The sequence below is a fragment of the Schistocerca serialis genome, chromosome 1, assembly GCF_023864345.2.
Source record: "Schistocerca serialis cubense isolate TAMUIC-IGC-003099 chromosome 1, iqSchSeri2.2, whole genome shotgun sequence".
Taxonomy (NCBI): Eukaryota; Metazoa; Arthropoda; class Insecta; order Orthoptera; family Acrididae; genus Schistocerca; species Schistocerca serialis.
In genome coordinates this window covers 199,486,005-199,497,590 of record NC_064638.1, presented here as the reverse complement: position 1 = coordinate 199,497,590, position 11,586 = coordinate 199,486,005, and the positions used below count along the sequence as shown (strand labels likewise).

The 11,586-nt window shown below is 44.7% G+C and overlaps 1 protein-coding gene across 1 annotated transcript in view; it reads right to left on the bottom strand.

The window, feature by feature from the left end:
- Positions 1 to 357: 357 nt before the first annotated feature.
- Positions 358 to 11,586, bottom strand: part of LOC126465294 (calsenilin) — a 203,681-nt gene continuing 192,452 nt past the window's right edge. Inside the window, exon 5 of the mRNA XM_050096295.1 lies at positions 358 to 443. Coding sequence (XP_049952252.1) covers positions 390 to 443 — 54 coding nt within the window. The 3' untranslated portion in view covers positions 358 to 389. The remainder of the gene's footprint in view (positions 444 to 11,586) is intronic.

The window sequence follows — 11,586 nt, the reverse complement described above, 5'->3', positions numbered from 1 at the left end:
AGATCCTTTTCAGAGGCACTTAACGGCAGCGAGGGCGCGAAGCGACAACAAAAACGTTTGCACTGTCTGTGTACCATCACTCGAGTCCTGTCCATTCGTCGTCGGGAGGCGGCCGGCGGATGCGTGAGGCGAGACGAATGTGCGTGCGGCGTACAGCGCAAGCAGCGGGGCCGGCGTCGGAGTAGGCGTCGGCGGCGGTGCGGGGGCGGCTAGCCGGCGCCGAGCGCGCAGTGCGCCGCCCAGTGGGAGCGCAGCGACGCTTCGTAGGCGGCGAGCGCGTGCTGGGAGGCGGGCCCGCGCACCAGCCACCGGAAGAGGCGCACGCCGGGCGCGCCGCCGCCGCCGCCGCCCCCGCCGCCCCCGGCCGCGGCCGCCGCCCGGGCCGGCCATCATAGCCCGCTGCCGGCGTCCAGCACCTGCAGCGATTTGGTGATCACCTCGTCCTGCAACAGAGAGCGAGCGCGCGCCACCCGCTCACGTCAACAAGTCGCACTGTCACTGGCCTGTCCAAGGTGCTCCACAATTATCCGCAAGGTTACAATTATCGAACTGCACACATATCAAACAAAGTTTTGCATCACCCCAGTTGCTATAACTCCTGAAGACAGACATTGGATCTGGGTACTGTATCACAGACACAGTCCCTTTGACTGTTCAGAGATGTCACTAAACCCGCCCAAGGATGTACACAACCATGCATGAGCTGCGCCCATTAGACTGAGGGGGTCCGACAGCCGATGAGTTCCAGTCATTCCACCAGGAAGGAGGTACACGGCTCGTGTTATCTGTAGTTCAATCATGCCTAGAGGGTCAATACCACGGGTCGACGTGTCCATATTGTTACTTTGTGCCAGGAACGGAAGTGTCCAGGCGTCTCGAAGTGAACCAAAGCGATGTTCGGACATGGAGGAGATACAGAGAGACTGGAACTCGCTCAGGCCGCCGAAGGGCTACTACTGTAGTGGATGACCCCTAACTACAGATTATGGCTCGGAGGAACCCTGACGGCAACGCAACCATGATGAATAATGCTTTTCGTGCAGCCACAGGACGTTGTGTTACGACTCAAACTATGTGGAATAGGTTGCATGATGCGCAACTTCACTCCCGACGTCCATGGCGAGGTCCACCTTTGCAACCACCACCATCACCACGGTACAGATGGGCCCACCAACATGCCGAATGGATCACTCAGGATCAGCATCACGTTCTCTTCACCGATGAGTGTCGCATATGCCTTCAACTAGACAATCGTCGGAGATCTGTGTGGAGGTACGCCAGTAAGGCTGAACGCCTTAGACACACTTTCCAGCGAGTGCAGCAAGGTGGAGGTTCCCTGCTGTTTTGGGGTGGCATTATGTGGGGCCGACATACGCCACTGGTGGTCACGGAGGACGCCGTAATGGCTGCATGATACGTAAACGTCATCCTCCGACCGATAGTGCACCCATATCGGCTTAGGATATTGGCGAGGCATTCGTCATGATAGGCGACGATTCGCGTTCCCATCGTGCACATCTTGTGAATGACTCCCTTCAGGATAATGACAAAATATGGTTCAAATGGCTCTGAGCAGTATCGGACTTAACATCTGAGGTCATCAGTCCCCTAGAACTTAGAACCACTTAAACCTAACTAACCTAAGGACATCACACACATCCACGCCCGAGGCAGGATTCGAACCTGCGACCGTAGCGGTCGCGCTGTTCCAGACTGAAGCGCCTAGAACCGCTCGGCCACAACGGCCGGCCGGATAACGACATCGCTTAAGAGTAGCCAGCATGTTCCTCAGACATGAACCCTATCGAAGACGCCTGGGATAAATTGAAAAGGGCTGTTTATGGACTACGTGACCTACCAACCACTCTGAAGGATCTATTCCGAAACGCCGTTGAGGAATGGGACAACCTGGGCCAACAGTGCCTTGGTGAATTGTGGATAGCATGCCACGACGAATACAGGGATGCATCAGTACAAGAGGACGTGCTACTGGGTATTAGAGCGTGTACAGCAATCTGGACCACCACCTCTGAAGGTCTCGCTGTACTGTGGTACAACATGCAACGTGTGGTTTTCATGAGCAATAAAAAGGGCGGAAATGATGTTTATGTTGATCTCTATTCCAGTTTTTTGTTCAGGTTCCGGAACTCTTGGAATCAAGATGATGCAACCCTTTTTTTGATGTGTGCATATGAAAGAAGACGTAAATTAGTTACAAACTACGGCGTGGACACACTTTATTCAATATTTTAACGTCACTGCCGTTATTTGGATTTAGGTTATGACATGTTCCATGTGCCTGCCATCATTGGCAATGATGTGTCACCGACGAATAGCAAAATTCTGCATGGCCCGCTGATTGATGACCTCGTGAATGGCTGTTTTCAGCTCAGGAATGGTTTGGGGGTTCTTGCTGTACCCTTGTCTTTAATAGAGCCCCACAAAAAGGAATCGCATGTGTTCAGATCTGGAGAATAAGGCGACCAATCGAGGCCTATCCTAGTGCCCTCTGGGTACCCCAGAGTCTGAATGATGTCCCCAATGTGCTCCTCAAGGACACCAAACACTCCCCTGTTTCGTTGGGGTCGACCCCCGTCTTGCATGAACCACATCTTGTTGAAATCAGGGTCAGTTTGAATAACGAGGATGAAATCATCTTTCAAAATCTTCATAGTCGGCGTGCCATCGACGAATATCGCATCGATTATTCCGTGACTGGACACTGCAAGCCACACAATCAGCCGTTGAGGATGAAGCGACTTCTCGATGGTGAAATGCAAATAGTCAGCCCCCCAAATGCGTCAATTTTGCTTATTGACGAAGCCATCCAAATGAAAGGAGGCTTGATCGCTGAACCAAGCCCTACAGCGCACACTAAACTCCATTGTGAGCTGTGGCCAACAATACATTTTGAGCGTCCTAATGCAAACCGTTCAGAATTTAAGACGATTTTATTTCATATAATTTAATAATTGTCCGCCTATAGGTCACAAAGTTTGAAAATGGAAATAGATAGATGTACAGGTAAATACTGAAGTGCTGTGGTAGGGACGTTTCATTCAAATCGGCCAGAGGGGCCTGGCCTTACCAAAAATTTTGTTATTTTTTTCTGTTTTGTACGAAACGTATTGAGCATGACATGACTGTGGCGTAGTACGACTGCCAGAAACCAGACATACACAGGTCGAGCTCTCTCTGTTGCAGACACACAGAAAGTGTATCATTCTGCAGTGACGAACCAGTTTCTCTTTCCCCATCCCATTCATCAAAAGCCCAGAGACCATCGGCAGGTGGCCCACAGCCCCTCTACTCCCTCCACACTCTTGGCCTGCAGTGACAGTGGCGCGAAGAAGTGGTCTCCCCCCCCTTTTTTTTTTATTCCGGCACCGCGCGAACGCAATCGCGATTACCAAAAATTATGCGCCAAAGTTACGCGCATTTTTTTTTGTTTTTTTTTTTCATTTATTCATGAACATAACATCACAACAATACATGTACGGAAAAATGTAATTGTGAATAGCTGGTCAATATTTCACATAATCGAAATCCTTTAAGAACAGAAATACATACAACCGACATGTGTGACAAGCTTTCAGTAACAATTCTAATAAAACGTCAGTATGTGTTGTGAAATGTAAGCAAGATGTAAACTCCACCCCACCCATCGCCGAAGCACAGGTGTGGGCCAGTGAGCGTAGGCCTCAGTGGATGGGCACGTCTACCCCTCATTCCCCATACCCGAGCCATACTGTGTGACCAGTGGGAGACGGCCCTTACTGCCCCCACACCCCCGTCTCCTAAAACTGCAGACGCAGTGACACGACTGAGCTGTTTCCCTTTCCACATCTCGGCCTTCACCCCAGTGCAGCTCAGGGCCAGCTCGCGTGGGCTTGGTGCACGGACCACCTCACCCGTACTCATCTATCCCGGCGCCCCATCAAACGCCGCTGTCCCTCCCATATTCTCCTCCCCTCGCCCACAAGTCTTCGAAACGTTTCGGACCATTCAGCTTGGGCACACAACACCTAATTGTAGTTGCTGTCACGTGTCTTACTGCATTCCTTCCTCCCCCCTGCACCCTACTGCCATTCATCAATTGGAAATGTGGTAAACAGCAAATGAGGTCACCTCTCAGCAGTGTCCCATATTCTGGAACCGTGTGTTTGTAAATCGAGTGTTCATACAGTAATTTTAAAATGAGTAAAGTACGACGGTTTCGCAGAAAGTAATGACCCCAATTTTTATTCAAGAAATCATTATTGAACATATGACAATTACACACGCCAAAGTATGGTGTTTTATCTACACAACCTATTTTTGCACTAATATCCATCCCATTCAATGGCCTTCCTCCAGCATGAAACAAGGGCGTGTATGCCCTATAGGTACCAGTCCTTCTCCTGGTGGCGGAGCCAGTGCTTCTCTGTGTGAATCACCTCCTCATAGTCCCTAAAATATCTCCCACGAATGGCATCCTTTAATAGCGAATGACAACATCAGCTCGCTGCAACATGTCAGGTGTGACAACCGTGGATGGTCTCCCAGACCGCTGCAAATCGTGGATCTCCGCCGAAACGCCTTCTGATGACCTCGCTCCATCGTGCCCAGCGACTAACTGTACTTGCGTCGATACCAGTTGCTCCATAGACTTTGCACAGGCGTTTATGAATATTCCCCACAGTTTCTTTCTCTGCAGCGAAAAATTCAATGACGGCACATTGATTATAAAGTACATCACCTGCAGACGCCATTTTGAAACTGTTCTGTAGCTACGCTATCTGTTGGAAGTGACGGAAACTTGCCGCGATCACTCGGGAGACTTCAAATAATACATACGTAACGTTTCCATTCGTAGCATTGTTTTCAGCTGAGAAAAAAAAATTGCGGTGCAATACTTTCTGGGCAATCCTCGTAGACTGTTTGCTTAAAATGCCCTGTCATTTATTATCTATGGAAGACAAGCTGGAAATCAAGTGGTTAGGCGCACATCAACCAAAAGATTTCTTGACGTCTCAAATCGACGGAAAAAAGAAGAGATCTTTCTGCAACGCATGGTTCTGTAAACGGTCTTGGTTAACAGTGAGTGAACAGAAACAAAAATTTTTCTATTGTGTGTTATTTGGTGAAGATGGATTTTGGATAACAGTCGGTTGTGAGTATCTAAAGTATTTAAATGAACGAGTAAAGAAACATGAAGAAAGTGGACTTCATTTACAAAATGCTGTAAACACAAAATATTTGGCACAATTAACATTGCTGTTCAGATTGATTCGGCATATAAAATGTCAATTCAGAAACATAATGAATTAATTACATAGAACAGACACATATTAGACAGAATAGTAGAATGCTTATGTTTTTAGTAAAACGAAAAACCAGTCGAAAGTTGGAAATTTTACTGTTTTTTGTTCACTGGATGCCCAGTTTGGGGCCGAGACCCACTTTCAAATCATCGTACAGGGCAGAAAGCCAATTTTAATCTGCTGTATAATACGGGTATTACCAAATTTTTTATCCAAATGCCAAAAATACAGAACTATCGTTTGAAGACTTACGTAGCACAGTCGAGAGTGGTGTGTGAAAACCACGACAGAGGTGTGCAACGAACAGTTACAGCGCATACAGGCAACTGACAGTCTTCTCCTTTCGCTGCCGTAAGGAGACCTGGAGAAGGGTGCGCCCTGTCGGGATATAGGAGGCCTTTTTATATTTAATAAAATATTCTCCAACTGTCAAGAATACAACGATTAATACAATAACCGTACAAGTCAACAATAAAATTAATGATTTTAAAACCTTTTCCAAAACAGTCAAATACTTAAAATCACTGAACAGTAAAACACAGCAGCGCCACATACGGCGCGTATTACAAAGCTATATGCCACGTTGGAACGAAAAAATGATTAAATATGAACATCATATCCATCACTTGAAACTATATATTCAGTATTTTTGGCACACACTTAAAAATTTGGTAATACCCGTATTATACGTGACAGTAAATTTGTTTTTCTGCTATGTAGGATGATTTGAAAATGGTTCTCGGCCCGAAACTAGTCATCGCGTGAATAAAAAATGTAAAATTTGCAACTTTGGACTGGTTTTTTGTAGTACTGCTACTCAACAGCTACTCCAGCATGCTGGAGGTTTCGTACTTATGTTTTGTTGAGCTCATGAGTTAACACTAAAGGCTCACAATGGAAAACGGGAGGCAGCAAACCGTTGCAATTTGCTGGATTTGTTACCTCTTCTAGGAAATCTTGACAGCGTGTTATATGACCACTTAAGCAGTTCTAGTTGTTCTGTATGTAAATATACCTCACACATCATACAAAACAAACTTTTAGACTGTATGTATCAAGTTTCCATTGAATAACTTATTAAATACATTAATCTTGCCACTTTTGTTTCTGTGGAGGCGTATGAAACAACAGATGCTACGTGCAGAAGTGAATTTATCACTATACTGCGGCATATTAAGGGGAAGAAACTTTTGAAAATATTAATGACAGAACAGCATGTGGGCTTAGCGAGCGTCTAAAAAAGAAGTCAAGAAAAACTCATCGCTCAGGCATACGATGGCGCCAGAGAAATGAGTGGCAGCCATGGTGCTGCATAGACTGACGCAGAATACTTCCCCACATTCCAAGCATGCCCACTGTTATGCGCACCAAATGAATTTGCTTATTCAGTAAAAATATAAACGTTCGATTTTGAAAGAACTTCTGGATTTACATCTTTCTCTTCATCGCCTAAGCGAAGTGATTTGTTATAGACACACTGAAACAAGAGAATTCCTTCAGTCTCTTCAATTGGGTGGAACTTCCAGTCTCGCGTAGTGACTAATGTTCAAGAAAACAGATTACACTTATTGGGACGTTTTGAAAAGATTGAGTAAGAAGATTTGTGGGATGACATTACAATAAGAGAAGCATTTGCTTTAAGAAATTTACTTCGCAATCTAGACTTTGTTCCTGCTAATTTTTTTCTACGAGGGTATAAAACATGTTGGTATTCCGTATAACGCAGTTCAGATGCAGATTTCAAATGCCATTACTACACAGAAATGCATAAGGTCACTTTTAGTAATCTGTTTTTGAAATACGAGAGAACATTGAAAGGTATCGAGTTTTTGAAGATGAATGTTTTGCTCCTTCAAGAAAACGTTCCAACGTAGCACTGAACCAGATTCCAAAGAAGTGTGTGCCATTGTGACCAACCAACTGAAAGGAAGATTCCGAAACCCTCATGTATTCAGTAGCTTCGAAATTACTGATCAAAAAGGTTTGCTTCACCCAGAGAACATTTCCCAACCAATTCGGCCAACATTTTTTCACTAAGCCACAGTCCCTTTATCTGCTATGATAAACTGAAAAATGAGCTGTCAGTGATTTATCACAATAATATTTTTAAAGGCATTACATCGGTTTTTGAGCTGTTCGCCTTTCTTGTGGGACATTCCTTTGAATAATAGTTCATTGAAGTGCACAAAACATTGCGAATTGCACTAAATACACGTTTCAACAACAGAACAGAGCGCATTTTGAGTACTTTAAAAAGAATTAAAACATTCCTCAGGGGCAGTATGGGTCAGGAAAGGGTGAACTCACTGGCTGTTTGTTCCATTCGCAATGAGGAAATCAGACATACTCCAAACTTCAACAACAGAGCAATGGATATGTTTGCCAGTCAGAATAATAGTCGAGCTCAACTGCTGTACAAGCAACTTGCCGGTATACAGACTTCATTAGTTAATGTACCAGTTTGGTAACATACTAGTGAAACCACTTCTAGACATCGCTTTTCCCAGAGTTTTTACCCTTGGCCGAAAGGCAAAAGACAGGAGCCTCTCTACATTAGCATTATGGTGTATTCCTAGTCGAGAAGAAGTTACGTGCTTCCTCCCACAGTTACACTTTCTTTTTTTTTTCTTTTCACACCACAATCCGACTGGAGAAACACACCTAGAATAAGTGTGAATATCAGCAGAAGGAGCGCTGCCGAACTTCGGTTTGAATCCAAACAACTGAAAACCTCTAAATTTATTCAATAAAATGTGTTACACAGAATTATCTCACACGTCCTTAAAACTACATGGAAAATCGCTGAAGCTGGTGGACCAGACCAATTACAATATTACATACACACACGAATTGTGAGTCCACGTCTTACGTCTGTATATATTTTATCATTAGCTACAGCATATATACCATGTTAACAATCTATAGAATGTGTTTAAGCAGTATGACACAGATGAAGGTTATATAATGAACACCTCAGAACAATGGCAAAGAATTTACTAACATTTTATCTGGGTCCCATCAACGAAAGTGAGCGCGCAGGGCGCGCGCTTTCACACACACACACACACACACACACACACACACACACACACACACACTAGAGCACCAAAGAAGCTGGTGAAGCCATGCGTATTCAAATACAGGTATTTGTACACAGGCAAAATATGGCGCTATGGTCGGCAACGTCTATATAAGACAACAAGTGCCTGGCGTAAAAGTTGGATCAGTTACTGCTGCTACAACGGCAGGTTATCAAGATTTAAGATAGTTTGAGCGTGGTGTTATAGTCGACGCACGAGCGATGGGACACCGCATCTACAAGGTAGCGATGAAGTGGCGATTTTCCTGTACGACCATTTCACGAGTGTAGCGTGAAAATCAGGAATTCAATAGAACGTCAAATCTCCAACATCGCTGAGGCCGGAAAAGGATCCAGCAGGGACGGGACGAACGACGACTGAAGAGAATCGTTCAACGTGACAGAAGTGCAACCCCTCTTCGAACTACTGCAGATTTCAGTGCTAGCCTTCAATTAGTATCAGCGTGTGAACCATTCAACGAAACGTCGTCGATATGGGCTTTCGGAACTGGAAGCCCACACGTGTACCCTTGAAGACTGCACGACACAAAGAATTACGCCTCGCCTGGGCCTGTCAACACCGACGATGGACTGTTGATGACTGGAAACATGTTGATTGGCCGGACGAGTCTCGTTTCAAATTGTATCGAGCGGATGGACGTGTACTGGTATGGAGACAACCTCATGAGTCCATGGAGCCTGCATGTCAGCAGGGTACTGTTCAAGGAGGTGGAGGCTCTGTAAAGGTGTGCAGTTGGAGTAATGTCTCTATACGACTCTGACAGGTGTCACATACGTAAGCATCTAATCTGATCATCTGCATCCATTAATGTCCATTGTGCATTCCGACGGTCTTGGGCAATTACAGGAGGACAATGCGACACCCCACACGTCCAGAATTGATACAGAGTGGCTCCAGGAACACTCTTCTGAGTTTAAGCACTTCCGTTGGCCACCAGTCTCCCAAAACATGAACACTATTGAGCACATCTGGGATGCCTTGTAACGTACTGTTCAGAAGAGATGTCCACCCCCACGCACTCTTACTGATTTATGGACAGCCCTGCAGGATTAATGGTATCTCTTCCCTCCAGCACTACTTCAGATATTAGTCAAATCCATGCCACGCCGTGTTGCGGCGCTTCTGCGTGCTCGCGGGGCCCTACATGATATTAGACAAGTGTACCAGTTTCTTTGGCTTTTCAGTGTATCTCATTCTGTTACCATTGTTGTCTGTACATGGGGGCCTGAAGATGGCGTAGTAAATCGCCGAAACTGATAGCCAAGTAAAAATAACAGTTTGGAAATTAGACGACTGAAAGGTGTTTGATATGACATCCTGTACTGAACAGCCAAGTCCCGCAACCATCTTTGGAAAGATGGACGTACAGAGATTCGGAGATTCACGTTCGCACTCTATCACTACGTGTGGGGTGGGGGCGGGGGCTTCAGCTCCTATATGCGGTAAATGTGGGTGTTTATCATGCTGAAAGTGTGGAATGTAGCACTGTCCGAAACACAGACGAAATCGAGGAATGCCTCGGTTTCATCTATTAGTGCCAGAATTTTATCCGAGAACGCCTTCCGTCGCTGTCTTTCCTCAGTCTTCATTTTTGACGAAGTTTTTAGGCTCATAGACGCAACCTTTTATAGAAGACATCGAGGTAATTGTAACTTCCTATCTGCTTGTCGGATTGATTTTCCGAGTCCTCGGCTTGTAGGACGTACGGACTTACTCAACAGCAGGCTCTGGAATTGCGTGCTTGGATTGGTGGTCCGATATTGAAAGCTAACTCCCAGTTTCCAGAATCCGCTTGTCCTGTTTTTTGATTGTTAACTAAATGGGTACAATCAGTTGGTTGCAGTCAATTATCGCGCCGAAAACGGCGTTTTACATGTGTAATAGCTTCGCTAGAGAAAGCCTATAGAACACGTTCTGCTGTAGTATCTACATGGTTCCTGACGCGCCTTTACGTGAACAGAGGAGTTATGCGCATGCGCACGTGGTACCAACTATCCCGAGCAAACAGAAAAAAAAAAAAATTGTAGTTACCATACTTCCAGAAGCAAACCGTCACTAAATATCTTAATTACGTCTCAAGTTATTAGGTTTTCTCTTATTATATATTTAACCAGTCTACCCTGTATATTGTAGAGGTGATTTTTTTAAATCCTAAAGATGCTGTTTGTAAACTGAAATGGTACAGGTATTGTAACCTATATAATATATTTCTGTAATGTGATGTAATTTTACTGTGTTACTGCCGTTAGCGAAAGTCAGGGAAATGTAGTACTGCTTGGCAGGGAGGATCTAGTGCTCTCTCTGGACGCGAGGGTGACGTCAGAGCGAGTGCGCAGGAGAGGTACGTGATGGCCAGATGCGAGAGCGAGCGCACGCGCGAGCTGCGTGCCGTGTGCAAAGTCAGCAGTTGTCAATTGCGTGGTACAAGGAGCATGACACACTTGAGCAACACGACGACCCTGCTAATCGAAGTATGCCCACAATATAATATGGAGCAACAGCGGCATTCTCGACGGCAGCGAAGACGGCGTCTTGACATCTCCAACGAATTGTAAGATCGTTTCATTTCTGCTCACGTTTTGAAATATTGTGAGGTACTATCCAATGACTTTTTTTAGTGGACTTGATTTGAATAAAAAGTAATATGTGTACTAACTTAGATCCGCAGTCTAATCAGTATCGAATGTCATTGGATTCTTTCGTATTATTTAACATCCGAATGTCGTTGCTTAAAGCTAAAGGAATTTTAATGAAAGAGAAATATTGCCTCTATTGCTAGCGTACTGGAAAAATAACTGAATGTAATTAGTAATGAAGCCTTCGTAAGTTAACTGCTCTGCTCACTAATAATATTCAGCAACAAAGACATTATTACAATTTAAATGAAAAGTAACCTGAAGTAACTTCAGTTGAAGTGGTTCTGGAAATTCAAAATGCAAGTCAATGAATATATTGAACGTGCATATGTCAATTTTATGGAAATTGTCATAGTGGTATTTTGTGTTGGCTTGGTTCGTGTTTCAAGATTACAAATGTGTTGAAAGACAATTATTAAATTCAGTAATTTTTACATTAATCACAATACTTCAACGTACATAGCCTGCAAATTTCAGAAACTTTCTGAATATAAGTAAATGTTACTCTTAGGAGTAATGTATTGCGAATACATATAAAGAAGGATC